Source organism: Myotis brandtii, unplaced genomic scaffold, assembly GCF_000412655.1.
Source record: "Myotis brandtii unplaced genomic scaffold, ASM41265v1 scaffold36, whole genome shotgun sequence".
NCBI classification, from domain to species: Eukaryota; Metazoa; Chordata; class Mammalia; order Chiroptera; family Vespertilionidae; genus Myotis; species Myotis brandtii.
Window position 1 is genome coordinate 5,465,149 of NW_005363836.1, and position 20,499 is coordinate 5,485,647.

The 20,499-nt window shown below is 41.2% G+C and overlaps 1 protein-coding gene across 3 annotated transcripts in view; it reads left to right on the forward strand.

The window, feature by feature from the left end:
• Window positions 1-6: 6 nt before the first annotated feature.
• Window positions 7-20,499, forward strand: part of ST6GALNAC3 (ST6 (alpha-N-acetyl-neuraminyl-2,3-beta-galactosyl-1,3)-N-acetylgalactosaminide alpha-2,6-sialyltransferase 3) — a 524,877-nt gene continuing 504,384 nt past the window's right edge. For all 3 annotated transcript variants that reach the window (XM_005871928.2, XM_014544356.1, XM_014544357.1), the window contains exon 1: window positions 7-157. In XM_005871928.2, the coding sequence (XP_005871990.1) occupies window positions 140-157 (18 nt within the window). In that variant the 5' untranslated portion in view covers window positions 7-139. The remainder of the gene's footprint in view (window positions 158-20,499) is intronic.

The window sequence follows — 20,499 nt, forward strand, 5'->3', positions numbered from 1 at the left end:
ACTGAGGTCCCCTTATTTGGATCTGCGGGAATGTGGGCTGGAGCGGTCCTGCCGCGGTACCAGCCTCCAGCCCGTCGCCAAGACTGCCCCTGACTCAGGCGCGCCCACTGCTCGGTGGCAGGAGGGTCGGCAGAGCGTCATGGCCTGCATCCTGAAGGTAACGACTCGGGTCTGTGGCTCCGATGCGTGGTTGGCCAGCCCCTTGCTGCTCAGGGGCACGGAGTCAGCCGCGGTCCCACTGCATCCTCATCTCAGTTGTCTTTTCCTGGCACTGATCTTCTTTTTGTTCCTTTGGCAAATGCATATGGAGGGAGATTCTGAAGCATGCAGTTTGCACAGCCTCTCTTCCCACCATTCTGTCTGCTCGTGCCTGCATCGAAGGAGCTGCAGACTGTTGGCTCCTGGGGAAAGCAGGGCTGCCTGCGGAATAATGGAACTGGCAGGGAGGGGAGGGGTGTTCCCGCGGGTCCTGTGGCTCTGTTGCCTGAGGCCTTTCAGGGGCCACGGACAGAGGAGAGACTGTATGGTTATTGGTGGTGAGGGGTATAGCACTTTGAATGGAGGTGAGAGTGAGCAGAGGGGTGTACTACTGAGCATTTGATCATGTGAAGACAGAAACTTCTGAGAGTTTTTTACAGGTAGTCCCTCAGGAATGAGTTTTCTATGAGATCTGTTAGCTCCCGGTGTCATTAGCTCTATTTTGGAAAAGTTCATAGCCGAATGTATTTATTAGTTGAGAATTGCGGACCCTCCCTTTGCTCATAAATTTGAACAAACAAAACGATTTCATTCCCTGTCAGAGTCCTCCGCTTAACCACCCCTTCTTTGTTGAGTTTTCTTTCTCCAAGTCTGGGTTCTTAGCCTGGACTGAGCATCTTTCTGGGTTCACAGCCTTGGGGCATCAGGTGGGAGTATTTGGTGTGAGTGCCTCACTTGAGAACTTTTCATCCCATAGGAATAGGGTTTGTTTGTTTGTTTATTTTTTCCTGCACTACTGTTTCTACCCGTGCCTAATCTTACTCGTGAATGCATGAATCAGAAACATTCACAGCATGGCCCAGCCAGTGTGGCTCAGTGATTGAGCGATGACCTATGAACCAGGAGGTCAAGGTTGGATTCCCTGGCAGGGCACATGCCCGGGTTTTGGGCTTCATCCCCAGGTTTTGGGCTTCATCCCCAGTGTGGCGCATGCAGGAGGCAGCTGATCAGTGATTCCCTCTCATTATTGATATTTCTCCCTCTCCCTTTCTCTCTGAAATCAATAAAAATATATTTAAAACACACACACATTCACAGCATGAAGGTTTTTTGGGCTTGAATGGCGAATGCAAAGGCGTATTTGTTCCAAGCTTGGGGGAACTATATGTGACAGAGGAGAACACCAGAAAACAACTTATTTTTAAAATTGTATTATTGTGAAATGGCCTTTGTTTCTCTGTAGGATGATTTGAAGCCATCCACTGCTCTGCTAGTTACCTCTTCCAACATCCCTTAGTATTAAGGATGCAAATTAGAGACTAACCTAGTAGAGTTTGTTTCCATTTGACTTAGAGTAAAGGAGATCAGATATTTCCTGTAACTTTTCTGAGCTTCCTGTTTGGTTTTGGAACATTTTCTGGTACACAACAAATAGTTGCAAGATCAAGAGGAAATAATACATCAGTATTACAATATGGGATTTTTACCTTGAAGACTTAACACAAGGATTGAACTATGAATATGAATCACCTCTAGTGTTTCTTGTACTATTAACTGAAAGGGAAATTAAGGAGCATGCCATTTATTGTTGGCTGTCTTCTTTCCTTTTGGTTTTCCCCCTCCCTATCTTATACATGTTCCAAACAGTTTTAGTACACATTCAAGCTACACATGAAACTGATCTAACCTTCCTAGCACCTAACACTGACCTCAGAATTTGGGCATATCTGAGTCCTCATATTTTCTCCACTGAAACTAATCCGGTATGCATATGGGTAACCTGCAAAGAGCTTTGGACTCAGAAAGACCTTGGTCTGAATGCAAACTCTGCCAATTGCTACCTGGGTGACCTTAGACAAGTTGTTTAAATGTCTTTGAGTCTCAGTTTCCACAATATAAGATCAAAGTAATAGCATGGATTCCACAGGGTTGCTGTGGGAATGAAATAAAATTGGGTATGAAAAATACTTCATGCACAGGCATTTTAAAAAATATATGTTTTTTTAAATTGATTTTTTTTTAGTGAGAGAGGGAGAGAGAGAAACATCAATGAGAGAGAAACATCAATCTACTGCCTCCTGTACACCCCCTACTGGGGATTGACCCCACAACCTGGGCATGTGCCCTGACTGGGAATCCAACTGGTCACCTCTTGGTACATGGGACCAGGCTCAACCTCTGAGCCATACCAGCTGGGTGGCACAGACCTTTAATATGTGCCAATTTTTCCTGACATAATAATAACCACAGTTTAACATATAACTTTTATTCTGATATCAAACCCTGCAATGGTGAGCATCATTGTTTAAAACCCCATTTTACAGATGAGGAAGCTGAGGCCCCTGGGTTTAAGAGATTTGCCCTAAGGCAGCAGAGTTAAGGATAGAGTGAGCCTGGAGTTAGACCCAAATCTGCCAACATTCCTTGTACTTTAAGTCTGTTTCCCAAGACTATTCAGAATCCTTATTACCTTTGAGGAACCAAGTACCTTTGTGCAATGATGGTCTAGAGTAGCGATTTTCAACCTTTTTCATCTCATGGCACATCCAAACTAATTACTAAAGTTCTGCAGCACACCAAAACATAAATTTTTTGCCAATCTGACCCCAAAAGGCTATAATTTTGATTCATTCACACCAGACAGCTATTGTTGTGTTGGCTGTCATTTTTTAATTTGATAATCTAAAGAAAAAAAGGTCAGCACCCTGACTAAACAGTCAGGTATTGCATGTTTTAAAAATTCTTGCGGCACACCGTGTACCATGGCACACCTGTTGAAAATCACTGGTCTAGGTGGTCTATGGCGGGCCTTTTCTCCTGTTGTCTTTGAAAGGCCATGTTTGCTGGAGTGGAGAGTCTGGAGACCTGGATTCAGTGTAAGCTTGCTCTCCTATGAATGATTTTATAGTCACTGTAACTTGGAACCTCAATTTACTCAAGTTGTAGAATGCAGATAATTATCATAACTGCCTGATAGGGTTTTGTGACAGTAAAATAATGGACTATTTTCTTATTTATTTATTTATTTATTTATTTATTTTTAATAAAAAAAATTCCCCCATATGCCCGTCCTCGACTTGGTGCTGGCATCACAAGATGTCTAAGCCATTGACTCCATTCTCAAGTGGCTTATGGTATAGTAAGGGGTGTGGAAAAGTAAATGAATATTAGGTTACAATGTGAAGAATCACAAAGGTCTGTGGAAGGCATAGTAGAAGCATGGAGGGAGAGAGCAGTGATCTCTCATTGGGTGACTGAGACAGGCTTCTCACTTAAGATACTGGAGCTGGTTTTGAAGACCAAATAGTATTGACTGGGATGGAGCTTGCATTTTAGAAAGATAACTCTTGAGGCAGTGTCACTTTTATTCTAAAAGCAAATCTTCTCAACAGATTTTTGAGGTAGATTTTATTATCCATTTTTACATATGAGAAAACTGAAATACCGAGAAGTTGATTAAAGTCTCATTACTGCCTACACAATAGTGACCCTAACAGTGAGAACTCTGACTAGCTGAGAGGAGAAGCCCCTGCCATGGCAGCTAGTGGTGATCTTTGGGGTCATCCAGAATTATTTCCTCAAGGTATCGCACATGCGAAGGCCTGTTCTGCTCAGGCATAGAGCTGGCTCTCATAATAGAATGATGATTACCTCAATAATCATGTAATTGTGGAATTCATACTCACTCCACATGTCATGAGCTTTGAGGTCAGAAACACATGGATTTTAATTATAGCTCCACCATTTACTAACTGTATAACCACAAGTAACTTTCTTGATTTCATTGCCTGTGTTTCTGCAATGGAGATCATCATGTGTCCCTCAACAGGTTATTCTAGGAAGGAGAAGAGAATATCTGCAGTTAGTAAGGATAGGCTAGTTATACTGCAGTAAAAACGTCTTACTAGGTTCATTTCTTGACATGCTCCTGGTTAGGTAGCTCTCCTGGCTAACTGCCATTGTGAAAAATCAAGTCAAAGACTTGTTTCTTTCCATCAGGTGTTTTGAACGTCTTTGAAATTTGATAGAGAAATATTTAATTTGTATCTGATTACTAGTGAAGTAAAACTTTTAAATTTATATTAGCCATTTTTCTTTTGTAAGTTACAGACAATTTAAAATGTTATATACTAAAACCCATTCAGATTTTCTTCTATGATTTCTACCTTTGATCCACGATACTTTTTGAGTATAGTATCTTATAAACCTTCTATATTTAACAAATATTTGGTGAGTTGTGTTTAGTTATTTTTCTATTCAACACTGAAGTGGACACTGAGTGGACAAATGGGCACAAGACAATTGTGAGTCATTTCTTTCTTGGAGAGATTATGGTTTTGCCAGGTTGATGAGACTTATGAGCATGAAGTAGTTAGACAATAACACAATAGGTGCATGACTAAGTTGCTGTTATCTTCTCTACCAGATACCTGTCCTTGTATAACTTTTATCTTGATTGATGGAAAATTGGATGAATGTTCATGTCAAGTTATGAACTTTGTGTCTTTTCAGTTATTCTTCCTTCCCTTGATTCAGACTTAATTCTTCATCATGTTGCATCAATTCTATCTCAAGAAATCTCTCAAATCTGCCCATTACTTTCTATCCTTACTCCCTGTGCCTCATCTAGAGCCTAGTATTTGATCTTTTGAAATAGCCTCCTTTCCTTCAGACTCTTAGCAATCTTGCCCATTTTCCACATCATTCTCAGAGTATTGTGCTAAAGTGCACTGCTGATCAAACCATTTGTAGGCTTAAATGCTTGTCTTGGCTCCCCAACTACTATGGGATAAACCCAACTATTTAGCTTGGCATTCAAGAACCTTCAGTATCTGGCCCTGTCCAGTAACTGGCCTTACCACCTACTACTTACCCATGGTCCTGACACTTATCTAAACTTATCCCAAGTTGGTACATGTAGCACCTCCTTTCATGGCTCTGTGCCTTTGCAGCATAGTATAGGAATTGAGAGCCTAGGCTCTGATGTCAGACCACACTGTTTGAGTATAGTGAGAACTCTAAGCCTCAGTTTCCACATCTGTGAAATGGGAGCAAAAATAGTGCCTACTTCTTAAGGTTAGGAGGAATAAAAGAGCTAATTCCTGTGAAACAGAACCTGGATATAATTAGTCCTTGGTAATATTTATCAATGAGTTGTTATTATATATGAGGTTTTCTCTACAGGAATTCCCTTTCTATCACTTTCTTTCACTGACAGAAATTCTAACCTTTCAACTCTTATTTCAGTGTCACATCTGCATTCAAACCTTCCCCTGCTTCAGCAGGCTTCCTCTGTGCTCTCATGGCCCTAGTTTTTATCTCTGTACTGCCAACTAGCTGGTTACATGCCAGCGCTTTTGTTTGACTATAACTCATAGAGGGCAGGAGCCTGCAGTAGGTCAATGATCAGCTAGTGTTTACTAAGTGTCAGTATATGAGTACTGTTCTTGCCCTAAGTAAGATAGCAGACTCAATGGAAAGGCAAATAAACTAGTATGCGAAGTATGCAAAGTATTTTGAAATGTATACCTAGTGGTATGGGAGTATATGGCTAGGGGTGGTGGTGTTGAGTCTTGAGACAGAAAAGACCTTGTCTTATTCAGCTTGTTATCAATAAGAACTAGCCTGGATCTCAGCAAAGTGTTTCCTAAATGTTTGTTGAATGAATGCATGGTGTTGTGAATTTTTATAAAAATGCTGATTATGGACATGGACCGAATCTGTCCTCCTTTGTAAACAGCTGGATCCTTCATGAAGATAGCATGGATTTTTCACTCTAACTTATAGTACGCTTAGAGTTTATGAATTAATTTGCTCCTTAAGATCCTTCTCAGTTTATTTCTTGTAGATCTGTTTCCGGTTCTCAAAAAAAATCTGGGGCCAGTTTGAAACCTAGAGAGAGGGGGAAGAGAGGACTGGACTGGAAGGAAGAAAGAAGGAAAGTACTGGAGTGGCTTATCTTTTTGTTGTGATCATTTTGGTTCCCCAAGTAAATGGAGACAAAAAAAGCAAAAGCAGAAAACAAAACAAAACAAAACCAACATCCCACAAGCACAGTTTGTGGTTCTCAAACTGTGAGTCTCAAAGCTTTGAAAATACATAGTATGGCTTCACTGAGGTTGGGGAGTGCCAGAGACTTCACAGGTGCCCAGGTTATACCTCAGAAACTCTAAGGTAACCCCAGCAAGTAGAACAGAAAAGGCACTTTGCCTAATGAGTCTCCTATGACATTGCTTTCTGCTGCCCAAGAAATGCTGAAGTCTCACTACCTGCCCGGACTAATTTTCAGTCTTACGGTGACTGAGCATATGTGTTTGCAACTTCCTTGAGCACGCTTTGGGGAATGGGTTCTTGTGTAGAAGCAACAATGCTCTTTGGATGAATTGACAACAGCAAGGATAATAGTTACTACTTATTGAAACCTAGAATGTTCAGGCTGGGTCCTGTGCCAAGTGCTTCACATGCATCATCTCATGTAAACTTTTATTACAAGTGAAGATACTGAGGTTCAGAGAAGGTGAGTAACTTGTCCCAGGTCCTGTGGTTAGCCGGTGGTGAAGGTGGGCCTTACCCCAGCTCTGTGTGGTTATGTTCTGTCTTCAGTGCCAAAGAAGTGATTGTAGGAGCTTTGAGTTTATTTCACCATCTTCTACCCAGGCAGTACTCAGTCTAGACAGCTTCCTAACCCCAGCCTGGTGGGGATCACTTTTAGCTGTGCTGTTTTTATTTGTTCCTTTCTCAGAGTTTCCTTTGTGACAGAGGAACTAGAGGAAATAGAGGGGCCACAAAGACTGGGGAGATAAGAAGGTTCTAATTCAGCCTCTAACACTGAAAAGCCCTTTGACCTTGGGTAAGTCACATGTACACCGCCCCCCCTCCCCTCCTTGCCTGAAAAGCTCTCATGTCTCTTTGGTATAGACTTGGGGTTGCCCTTACCTGTAGGGCTCCTTCAAAGCTCTGGGAAGAGGCCCTGGCATTTTTGTATTTATATTTAGAATTTTATATTTATTTTCTTTAAGAGACCCACAAGTTGTATAAGTTTCAGGCTCCCCAACCTGGATCCCCCCTGGGGTGTTGTTGGAGTCCGAAGGAGATAATGTTATTAATGCACTTTATACGGCAGAATGCACTGTACACACATGGCAGAACTATTATTAATATTGTTAATAACCAGATAGCAGCTTGAATCCAGGAAGCTACCTTGGAGGCTGGTGGCTTAGAAAGAAGGGCTTAGATTTGAGGAAAGCAGAGGGAGCCTGCAACCTTTCCAGTGGATGGCGGGAGAGTTATGAAATCTCCTCCCCAGGAGGAAGATGTCTATCTCTTTGTGAGAATTTAACACATACTTGTGCCTGAGAGCTGGGAGTTGGACGATTTGTTTTCTGTTTCCTGGCTTCAGGGAAAAGTGGAGGACAGCATTTTTCTAATTGGAGAGGGTAGATTTACAAGTGCTACCTGGATCCCATTACGGAAAGTGGCAATTCGCTCCTGGTTATTAAAAGGCTCATTATTCAGTTTATGGATTATCCAGATCCTGTCTGTTCCTGGCCATTCTGATGTACACCCTGTATGCATTTTACTGCCAATTATCACCTCCACCGGAGCTGGGAAGGGAGAGGAGCTGACCCCCAAATTGGTTCATTCCTCTCCTTGTTAGCAGCTCTGTCAAGGTTCGTTAGCAGGAAGTAGTTCTGGGAAATGGCTTAAAGGAGGTGAAGGGATTATCTGTGCCTTCACTGTTCTCTCCTCAGTTTAGGGATTGAGAGTGAGTTCTGATTTAAAATGGATTTAAAGTCACTAAATCAGAGAGACCGTGGCCTAGCGTATCCACAGAAGTGTCAGGATAGCTAACAGTCTCAGAGGGACCCTCTGCCCCCACACCCCATATCTCCAGGCCTGTCTCTCATTTCCTGTGTCATGTGGAGGGGTGGGAGCTCACAACATCTGGTACTTGGGAGAGTGGGGGAAAGTTAACTCATAAAGAGATTGTTCAGGGGCCAGGAAAAGGGAGATCCTTGTACGTGAATCATTTAGTGTTTGTGTGTAAAAAAACTATGTCTCTGCATATGCATAGTGAATGTAAATATATAAATAGAAATATTCACCTACATCCATTCAATCCAATAATATTTTCTTATATTTGAAAACTCTTGCATGTAAAATCCTTTTCCAGAAGGGACTTGCCTAACTACAAAGGCTATTTTGTTTCCTAGTGAGTTTATTAGCTGTGCATTCACCAGACACAAAGGAAACACTTCTTGGTCGGTTATGAAAACTGAATTTGCACCTTCCTTCGAGAAGATCATGATCATAGGGAACTGGAAGTATAATGTGTATGTCCTGTGTTGGGAATGACCTATGATGTGGGATTTAAATGTGCACACAGAGCTCATCTTAGCTTTTAGGGCTGAAGTGAGCAAGTGACTGTCCTGGAACCATTTCCCACCTTGGGACAGGTGGGACCCATCCCTGTGGAAAGCAGGGCCACCATTCCTGGTATCAGTGCTTGGTGTTCTCAGCCCCAACAATGCACTGATCTCTAAAGAAAGAGAAGTGAAAGTCTCTATTTGTGAAGGGTTTGCCTTATCAGTCAGGGAAAATGGGCACCGGAGAAGAAAGAAGGCTGCTCTCTGGGACATGGGCAGTGAGAGGCCTGTCGGGTGCAGAGGTCAGAGCTGGACCGATTCTGATTCCAGCTTTGTGCTGAATATGAGTAAGGAGAATAATACCTTCATTTAATGCTCTGTAGCAGTGCTGTCTAGTAGGACTATAACGCAGGCCACTTACACATTTTTACATTTTCTTTTTTCTTTTTTAAATATATTTTATTGATTTTTTACAGAGAGGAAGGGAGAGGTATAGAGAGTTAGAAACATTGATCAGCTGCCTCCTGTACACTCCCTACTGGGTATGTGCCCGCAACCAAGGTACATGCCCTTGACCAGAATCGAACCCGGGAACCTTGAGTCCGCAGGTCGATGCTCCATCCACTAAGCCAAACCAGTTAGGGCACATTTTTACATTTTCTAAGAGCCACAATAAAAAAGCAAGCAAAAAGAAACGTGTGGAATTTAATTAATGTATTTTATTGAACCCAGTATATACAAAACATTTTCATTTCAACATGTTATTCATGTAAAAATGGTTAATGAAACATTTGTATTATTTTTTCATAAATCTTCAAAACCTGGTGTATATTTTGCCATGATAGCATATCTCAATTTGGGTGCTAAATTTTTACCAGAAATACTTGATCTGTATTTGGAGTTTATAAAATGTATAGTCAAAAAAGTAGATTCACATTTCCAAGTTGCTCTTAGGATTCTTAGAAGTATTCCAGGAGTTGAATTAAGTATCAGTCTTTAAACGTAAGCAAAGTAAAATGAAATGAAATAAAAAATGTGGTTCCTCAGTCACACCCGCCATGTTTCAAGTGCACAGCAGCTGCAGGTGGGTAGTGGCTGCTGAATTAGGCGGCATGTTCATCAGTATTCATCCTCACCATCAGAAGGGACCAATGAACTTAGAGGCAACAAGAGCAATGCAAGAGGGTTGGGGAAAGGATTGTCTACTGGCTAAGGAACGGAAGGGGAGGACACCTTTGTTGGTCAGATTCTTGGCAGCCAAAGGAAAGCAAATGATGAGCAACTAATGAGTACTGCATCCAGGGACACATTGGAGCCTTTGATGACCCCATGAAATTTCTCCTGAAAATGAAGTCCCAGGTTTTTCCATATTCGGAGCCTGTTTGGCCCCCCAGATGTTGAGCAGCTGTGAATTCTCCCCAGGGCATGCTGCTTTGGTCTCAGTGTGGTAGTGTGAACTCCTGGAGGCTTTGAGGTCAGAGACAGACTGTATCCACTTTTATTTGAGTCATTCCTTTGCTCCAGGGGGGCCGTCACATATGGCAGCAATTCAGACAGAATAAACCATATGTCTTCTTTGAAGTCAAGAGATTAAGGTGATGGGAGTTCTTTTGTACAGTTTGCTTATTTTTCACTGCTTATTTGGGTGTATGTAAATTCAGCGATATGTTAATAGATATCCAATGGTGCTTAGAGCAAATCCACTTGTAAATCAGCAGCTCTGTTTTGCTTACTCTTCTGAGTTGTATTCCTGCCCTGCTCTACCTTATCTTCCTGGATCATAGAGCATTAGCATTTTTTCATGAGATGAACATTTCATTATAATAATGACAGTCTTTCACTTATTTTACAGATATTTATTAACTCACAAAATTTCAGGATGAGCATTATTACTTTCACCTGACAGATGAGGAAACTGGTTCATATACTTAACTACTTTCTAATGCAAGAGCATTGTGGGGTCCCATACCTCAGCTGCCTGTTTATTTGTAGTCCATGATTAAGAATGGGTTTTGCATTTTTAAATGGTTGAAAAAAGTCAAAAGAAGAATGAGATTTCATGACATGCAAAAATATATGAAATTCAAATATCAGTGTCCACAAAGAAGGTTTTATTGGAATACAGAGTACTTATGCATTTCCTATTGTCTATGTCTGCATCCATGCCACAGTGGCAGAGTTCAGAAGTGTCCATAAAGCCTTAAATATTTTTTGTTTTTAATTTTTTATTGAATTTATTGGGGTGACATTAGTTAATAAAATTGTTGTCTGACCGGCATGGCTCAGTGGTTGAGCGTCGACCTATGAACCAGGAGGTCACAGTTCAATTCCCGGTCAGGGCATGTGCCTGGTTTTGGGCTGGCTCCCCAGTTGGGTGCGTGCAAGAGGTAGCCAATCAATGATTCTCTCTCATCATTGATGTTTCTCTCTCTCTCTCTCTCTCTCTCTCTCCCCCCTTCCTCTCTGAAATCAATAAAAATATATTAAAAAAATCATTTACAAATATAACAAGCTCCCAGGTGATTGTGGCCCACACTCTAAGTAGCCCTGCCATACTTCATCCTGTTCAATAAAAGTTGTTGAGTTATGGAAGGCTTCACACCCATACATTCCCCAACAGCATTGACTAAAAATTTAAGTCAACTTAGAAATTTAAGTCATGTGCATTCTAATTGCCATTGTTTGATTTCTGCCTCCATTGTTTTTCACTGAAGCCCAAGCTTTCCGATGTCATGGGACTCCGGGCACCATGAACGTTGAAACGCACGTGCCTCTGTGCCCAGCAGTAAGGATTGGGGCAGAAATGAACCTCTCCTCGGTGGCAGCCCTCATGCACTTCTGGAAACTCATTTTTTCTTCAAATCAGTTTCAAAATTAGTTTATGATGGTTTATAAACCAGGAAGTTGGTTCCTGCTGATTGTATGTCAAACCCTTTCTTGTTCCATCGTCCGGGTTTCTTTGCTGGCTGACAACAAGGGGACAGCTTCCGCAGTCGGGTTGTACTGGCTTTGGTCACAAAAGTGAATGCGTCAGTGCTCCAGTTTACTTTCTTAGTTATTGGTTTAGGGCTGTCAGATGTTTAAAAAGTCATTATTTAAGGATTAGGGATGGGGAGAGCAAAGCTTCCTGAAAGGTGATAGCTTTTTTTTTTTCATGTTGATGATTCATAGTCTTGTTTGGGATTTTAATAAACAACAAAAAGGATTGGAAACCGCTGGCATAAAGAAGAAAATAAGTCTCTGAAGTTTTCCTCTTTGCTCTCTACTGGCTCTCTGTTTCTATGCCTTCATTTATTGTCCAGCCCATTTTTCTGATTCCCCCCTTTCATCTCTGGCCTCAGGGCCTCTCCCCAATATAGGTGCTCTGGGGACCATTAGCTAGTAGTTCTAAAAAAATCATAATCTAAGCCAGCGGTTCTCAACCTGTGGGTCGCCAATCTGTGGGTTGTGACCCTTTCACAGGGGTTGCCTAAGACCATCGGAAAACACATATATAATTACATATTGTTTTTGTGATTGATCACTATGCTTTAATTATGTTCAATTTGCAACAATGAAAATACATCCTGCATATCAGATATTTACATTACGATTCATAACAGTAGCAACATTACAGTTATGAAGTAGCAACGAAAATAATTTTATGGTTGGGGGTCACCACAACATGAGGAACTGTATTAAAGGGTCGCGGCATTAGGAAGGTTGAGAACCACTAGAAGGGAAGCCTTATGGAACCCTATCGCCGAGTCAAGAAAGCCCTCTTACAGAGACCCAGGATAGAAGCCATTTCATTAGAGATTCATAGAAACTCAATTCTATGCCTCGTATAAAATTACTGGCATGATGTTCATGACAGCCCATCGATGCATCCGCACACGTTGGCCACGATGGCCTGGAGGCTGACTTTACCATCACCTGTGCTTTCTCTTTTATTGCTGACCTTCTCGACATTGTCATTCTTTCCTTCCTTTCTCCCCATTTCTAGGAGAAAATTTATTCCCCAGAAGCTGCAGGTATCTGAACCACTGCCACCTTATGCCTGCCGCCTTATTTATTCTCCCTCTCATTCTTTCAGTTGGGTGTAGGAGGATTTCTCACTCCTACCTGGTTTGTATCACTTAATCATTTGTTCCCTGCTCGTATAATGTTTGTTTAATTTTACCATGCTGTTTAGCCCTGGCAACCTGGTTGATGGCTTGAGTTGAGCCAAGATTTCTGCATGTGACTTCTAACTTGTTGGTAAGGTAAAGTTTGTTTTCCTCTCACCCACAGTTGACCCCAGCTATTGAAACCTAATTTAAGAAACGATAGCCAAACTATAAATCACTCTAAATTTCTGTATTAGAACAATTAAAATTCCCTATATAGTCTTCTAGATTTGTATGGGTAAAAGGGGTTTAGCAAATTGAGACTTTTGAAGAGGAGTTCATTATTAAGTTCCTGGAGAGAATCCAGGTATTATAGGTGAGAGGATGGGGAGAGGGAATGAAGGGAATTAAATGAAAATTTAATTCTGTTTTAAGGGAAATTAGGGTTGTATGAATAATAATATTGTAACTATAGCTTACATTTACCCAGTGCTTATAGGTATTGTGTTGGGGCTTTATATTTTTGTATTACTATTTAATCCTTACAAGCTCATAATAGTATGAAGCAGATACTATTATAAATTCCCATGTAGGTGAGGAAATTTAGGCTTCTTTAAATAACCTCTCTAAGGATGTACAACTATCAAAGGAGGGGGAAGGATTTGAATGCAGAAGTTTAGCTGAAGTAAAATACACGTAATAGAATATATTCCTAACATACGGACAGACCTATTTGTAACTTGCCCAAAATAATAACTTTTATGATAAAATAACATTAGTAAACATTTTCTGGGCACTAACTTTATGGAGGTACTACTAGTATCTTTAAGATATACACATGAGCCCTAACTGGTTTGGCTCAGTGGATAGAGCATTGGCCTGCGGACTGAAGGGTCCCAGGTTCGATTCCGGTCAAGGGCATGTACCTTGGTTGCAGGCACATCCCCAGTAGGGGGTGTGCAGGAGGCATCTGATCGATGCTTCTTTCTCATCCATGTTTCTAACTCTATCCCTCTCCCTTCCTCTCTGTGAAAAATCAATAAATATATATTTAAAAAAAGATATACACATGATTTCCTTTAATATTAAACAATTCTATTAGAAAAAAATGCTATTACTCTCATATCTATTTCACTTGTGAGAAAACTCCGAGGCTTAGAGATAACTCAAGTTCTTTGCCCAAGGTCCCATGATTAGTGAGCAGAAAATTTGTGTGGTGATGTTATTTTTATAAGTATTATTGTTAGTAGTTAACATTCACTATATGCAGTAAAGCCTTTACACTTAATTAACTAATTTAATCCCTATTTTTCAGATAAGGAAACAGGCAGAGAGTGGTTAAAGTCAGCAAACTATTTTTAGGAGTGATGAGATTCGAACCCAGGCAGTTTGGCTCTGCCATCTGTGTGTGTAACAAATGTGCACATGGCCACAACACCCTCTCCCCCTCCCCACCCCCCCGTTTTTTTTGTTTTTTGTTTTTTCATTTTGCTGGTTTACCTCCTAGTGCAGCTAATCACTTAGGACCACTGAAATCTTTTTTGATTGAAATCAACCCACTTCAAGGAACTTGTGGAAATAAAAAAAAAGATTTTTGAACTGAGATAAACTGAATTTTAAAAATCTTTGAGGTTTTGTTTTGTTATTTGTTTGTTATGCCTTTGAGGACTTTTGAATCAGCACACACTGAGTAGGACTCAGTTGGGTCTTCAGACCTGGTGAAGTTACCTTCCTTGTAGACATGGCATTGGTATTTGAGCGTGAGCACATCATTCTGTCTGGGTGGGGAATGCCAGGCAGTGTTCCCTCTAGACAGCTCTCCCTGCTCTCCGCATCATTGCCTGTCCCCCTGGCTAACTCCCCGGGGCAGCCAGAGTGATCTTTTAAGAAGTAAATCAGGTTATGGCAGTTCCATGACTAAACCTTTGGGTGGCCGGTGGCTTTCCTTTTCACTTGGGGGCAAACTCCAAACTCCTTTCCGTGGCTCACAGTGCTCATGACCTTGCTCATGCCTACTGTTGGGGGATCACCTCCTACACCTCAGTCCCCTGCTCATTGTTATTCCATCCAGTTCTTGGACCATGTCAAGTCCATTCTTGCTTTAGAGATGCAGGGCTGTTTGTTCTCCTGCCTGCCAAACCTTGCTGCCAGGTTCTTTTGAGGCTACCTCTCCCCATCTTTCATGTCCCAAATTAAAATTCATTGCCGTGGGCAGGCCTTTGCTAATTCGGCCAATGAAATAAAACTCTTCCTGATGTCTTCTATTTTGGTTCCCTGTTTATTGTGTGCTTAGCACTTTCCTAATATATGAATGTATGTGCATTTGTTTGCTTATCTGTCAGTGAAAAGACTGAGAAGGGGGGGATCACTATTATATTGTTTATCACTGTGTACCTAGCATCTAGCACAAGACAGTCGACAATCGAATAATTCAATGAATTCATTTCAGGTAAAAAGAATAACGTGTGCAAATATATGGTGGCATGAAGCAACAGGTTATTTTGTAAGCCCCTGTCAGTTTGTATTGTTAAGGAAGAAATGATCAGCTTATAAAAGTTAAGAGCTTACAAGTTAAGGGTTTAAACAAGTCACAGCCTGTACGTAGCACCAGGGAGTCTAACTCAGTTCTGACTGACTCCAAAATCGATGCTCTTATCCCCAGCCCTGCCCTAGACAGAACACTATCCTATAGTCAGGGAATGCTAGATAGGAACAGAGGAGAGGTCTCTTTTTATATAGACCTTAAATAAAAACATCTCTGGGGTCGTGAACTGAAGCCCACCTTTCTGTCTTGGGGTCATTTCTCTCGTTAGAGATATACTTTGTTTTGCCTAATAGATTTTTTTTGTTAAGTGGTACAGACATCAGTCTTTTGTAAACTCAATCAAAGTTAAATAAGGAAGTTCCTATTCAAAGAACCTTGTTGCTAATCCATTGGCAAAGTAAAGAATTATTCTGTAATTGGATATTAATGCCTTAATTATTCTCTTTCATAATTTGACTTAAAAAAATAATAATGGCAAAGGGTTTACTTTGTGCATTTTTTATGGGATTTTCTAATCTGATCCTCACAACAACCCTGCAAGATGGATGCTAGTATCATGACCTTTTCACAGAGGAAGAAACTGAGATGCACAGAGACCAGATGAAGGGCTGGCTTCATGGCCTGCGACATGTGTGATCACAAGACCCGATGCTGACATGGACTCCATGCTTGGTTTAATGTGCTGCAGTTACTGTCTAAAAATTCTACATCATTTTGAACAAAGGGTTCCGCACTTTTGTTTTGCATGGGGTCTTGCAGTTCTGTGGCTGGCCCTGCCCCAGTGAGTTGTCCAAGGTCATTCAATGGTGTGAGGCAGAGTCAGGGTTCCAACCCAGACTGCCTGGCCTTCAGCTCCCACTCCTTTATTTACGTTCTTTGGCTTCCCATATCCCATATTCTTTTTTTTTAAATATATTTTATTGATTTTTTACAGAGAGGAGGGGAGAGTGATAGAGAGTTAGAAACATCGATCAGCTGCCTCCTGCACACCTCCCACTGGGGATGTGCCCACAACCAAGGCACATGCCCTTGACCGGAATCGAACCTGGGAACCTTCAGTCCGCAGGCCGACGCTCTATCCACTGAGCCAAACCGGTTTCAGCCATATCCCATATTCTTAAAGCAAGTTCCCTCCACCTTCTTTTTCTTTAGGCCTATCTTTAAAAACAGGTGGTTTGACTCTTGTTGAATTATTTGGAATTTAGCTTTACTTGTTGGGCCGAATGTCTGATACATGCCGTTTCCCAATTAGGTTTTGTAAGGGAGCAGTAGCGAAGATTTGAAGATATGGCAAGAATTGCACATCCTTACCATGGTGAACAATCATAGCCTAAAAATAAATGAGAATAAAGTAACATATTTGTTCTCTACAGGTCTACTGGGAAAAAAAGAGAAGGGAGCTACAAAGCATATGAAAGGAAGACAGTCCCTCAACCCTGTTTATCTGCATGTGGTGCTCTGTGGACTGGTGACACTTAATTACCACATACAGTTTCATGGACTGCTTTATGAGAAGCTGCTTTTCAGCCTTTCGTGGATTGCTGTAGAGGGGATTGTAGAAAGATAGGAGAAGGTTTCTACCACGTTGGCAAAAAATCATCCCTCGTGGTCTATCTTGGGCTAGAACCTGAGACTGCCTTGAGTTCTTTCTCAGCATTTTCCGAGACTTTTCTGTGAGGAGGCAGAGACCAGGGTTGGAAGGAGTTAGGGGCATAAGTGTAGTCATCACAGGGCACCGGGCTCTGACAGAGGTGGGCATTGGCCCCAGGGGCCCCAGGAAAGCTGCTCTGTTAAGAGGAATTATCCAGGTGGAGAAGCTAGAGTGTCTTAGAAGAGAAAGAGTCCTAATTGGAGGGAACGATGAGAACAAAGCATGGAGCTGAGGGGATCAGGGCTGGATGAACTACAACTATATGGCCCTGGCTGAAGTGTTGGGGATGATATGGGAGAGGTAGCTGGTGACCAAATGCTACTGATGGACGTTAGAGTGTAGATTTATAGCCCCAAATTAGGGGCGATGATGATAATAGGTAACATTTCTTTTATTGAGGGTTTCTTCATAAGTTATAAATATCCATGTGGTCTCTGGCCACACATATACCTGTAAGAGTGACATGATGTGCACACCCAGGGGTCATCGATTAGCACATGAGACAAATGGGGTCTCTGGAGTCAGTCGGGGTCCTCATTCTGTCATTTATGACGCTGGGATCTGAGGGCAGGTAGCAATCATTTTGAACCTTTGTTTTCCTTGGCTCTAAACGAGGCTGAATAATCATATCTCCTCCACGCTTTGTTGTCAGGAACAATATGAAGTAATGCTATATACTTATGTTTTTTGTTTAAATTATCTCTAATGTAAGACATTTTATTTATTACGTTATACTTTTTTTTTCATCATTCATGGCAACTTTATATATCATTTCAAAGTTGGAGTGGTCTAGGCCAGTGGTTGGCAAACTCATTAATCAACAGAGCCAAATATCAACAGTACAACGATTGAAATTTCTTTTGAGAGCCAAATTTTTTAAACTTAAACTATATAGGTAGGTACATTGTTATTAACTTAATTAGGGTACTCCTAAGGCTTAGGAAGAGCCACACTCAAGGGGCCAAAGAGCCGCATGTGGCTCACAAGCCGATGGGTCTAGGGCAGACTGGTTAATTAGTTGCCTTTTAGGAAGACTAGGTAATTCATGACCAGAAAGGGAGGCAGGGAGGGTGGGGAGGATAACAGTTTTCTCCAGGCAGCCTTTTAGTGAGGTGTGATCTTGGACACATCACTTAACGCTCTGAGCTTCAGTTTCTCCTAGAAAATGAAGACAGTCTGGCCTGTGTAGCTCAGTGGTTGAGTGTTGACCTATGAACCAGGAGGTTATGGTTTGATTCCCAGTCAGGTCGATCGCCAGTGTGTGATGAGCAGGAGGCAGCTGATCAATGATTCTTTCTCATCATTGATGTTTCTGTCTCTCTCACTCCCTTCCTCTTTGAAATCAATAAAAAATTAATATTAAAAAAACACACAAAAAGAAGATGAAGACAAAACTTATAAAAACTATCATGAAGAAGTTTTAATGAGATACTTGATGTAAAGTGTGTGGCACATAGAAGCTGTTCAATAAATGTTATTGTTTTATTTTTTTTTTTAAAGAAAGGAGTTAGTGTTCCAGTTTTGAGTTAGAGGAGTGAGGCCAAGAATGTAAGAGATGTTTACACAGTTTCCACCCTCTCCTCTCATCTCCCCCTCACCTTCACCCTGCTACCCCCATCTCCAGCCACTTTCTCCCCTCAGAGCTGAATGGAATTGGATGTCTTGTCAACGTGGTGCAGCCTTTGCTATAGGGCCCCCAGACATGCCCTTCTAACACTCTGGCAAATGAATCAAAACACCAATAGCGAGGGGTGTTAGTTGAACTTTCTAACTTTTCCTCCCCTCCTGCGAGGATGGTGCCAACTCTGGTGAACTCATTCAGGAGATTGGAGGGGCCAGAGCTGCTGGTGGAGGGCTTGGTTACCTAGGTGACATTTACCTATGCTGATGGCAAAGGGGCCCACACTGCCACGGACTCATGCAGAAGTGTACCAAGGGATGGTGGAGGTGGAAAGAAATAATTTTCTCTTGAAATGAGGTAGATGCAGGTGTTAATTTCCTTTGACTGGCAGTTAGTTTTCTGTTTTCAGGGAAGCAGGATGAAGATTAAACTTTAATTTTTGCCTGTAAATACTCAGTTCGTGAACCTGGCAAGCCTCTTAACAATAAAACAGTCCTGGCGCCAGACTTTTGGACTTCTTGTCTTTTCAGCAGCTTATTGCATTTATTTTACTGCTTTGGGGGATTAGAAAATAGTCTCTGAAGGCTGTTTCTTAAGTGACTTGGAATATTAATGCAGAAAACTTGCTGTTGGACAATACAGTGAATACTATAGCTTTGTCTCTAATTGGCTAATGGGTCTTTCACTCCCTAAAGTCTTTTTTTTTTTTAAACGTTTTCTTTATTGTGAAAGATAACGGATATTAAGAAAATTCATAAGACAATGAAGTAGGCCTGTGTGTATTATAAAGTGAATATGTTTGTGCTTGTGACCGATACTGAGGGGAAGACAGAACATGGCCTGTGTCCCAGAAGCACTTCTACTTCTTCCCAGTCCTCACCTGTCGACCCCGCTCCCCCCACCCCAGCTCCCCTTCAAGGTGACCCCAGTCTTGACTTTATAAAGAAAAGCAAAGAAGTTATTACTACAAGTTTTGTCATTTAACTTCAGTGTTATATTGTAAAACACTGTTTTATTTTGTATCTGTTTGGAATTTCATGTAGATGGAGTCATACAGTCAAGTTCTGCTTTTTTTTAAACCAACACTTCGTTTGTGAGGTTCATACCTGTGGTGGTATGTCGCTGTCATTTATTTATTTTACTTGCTGTATTATATTATCTGAATATACCACAGTTTAGTTATCCTCTTGCCCACTGATGGATGTTTATATTTCTTAACTATTTTAAATAAGGATGTTATGGACATTCTTGCACATGTCTCTTGAGCTCATAGCATGCATTTCTATTGGTTGTGTGCCTGGGAGTGGAATTGCTAGGGCATAAGATATGTATCTTTGGCCTTAGTGATGTTAAAGGATTTTTTTTTAAAGTAAAGTTATTACTCTCATACAAGAATAAAATGAACAACTGTCAGAGGTTTCATTGAACTCATTAATGAGAGAACAAAAAAGGTATTACAACTAGTTTGAAGAATGAAAGACCCATCCATATACTATAGGCAACAAGGAATGCTGAAATGAATTTATGACCAGATGCAAAATGAATCTATCCACAGGGCTATACTAATTCACCAACACCATTAATTTGCATTTCTGTGGACAAGAAGCATTTGTATTATTATCAGTTTTTTACAATTTAAACAGTTGTAGAATAGCTCAAAGACAAGGAAGGAAAGGCAGGGTAACATGGAAGGGTGCACGGGACTGCATACTCAGTACTCTTTCTTCCCTATTCGGTGACTTTCATGATTTTTCCTGGCAGTTGAGAATTCCAAATTGCCTCCCCAAGTGATTGTTTCAGAGTAGCCCCTCACTAGCAGTGCACCAGAGTTCCTGCTGTTCCATATCCGGGACTGCAGTTGGTATTGTCGGAATGTTAATCTTGGCTAATTTGGGTAGGTGTTCAGTGGTATATTTTTGCGGTTTTAATTTGCATATTTGTGATTCAGAATGAGGTCGAGTATCTTTTCAGATGTTTGTTGGCTATTTGACTATCCTCTTGTGTGAACTGCCTGTTGTAGTCATTCTCCC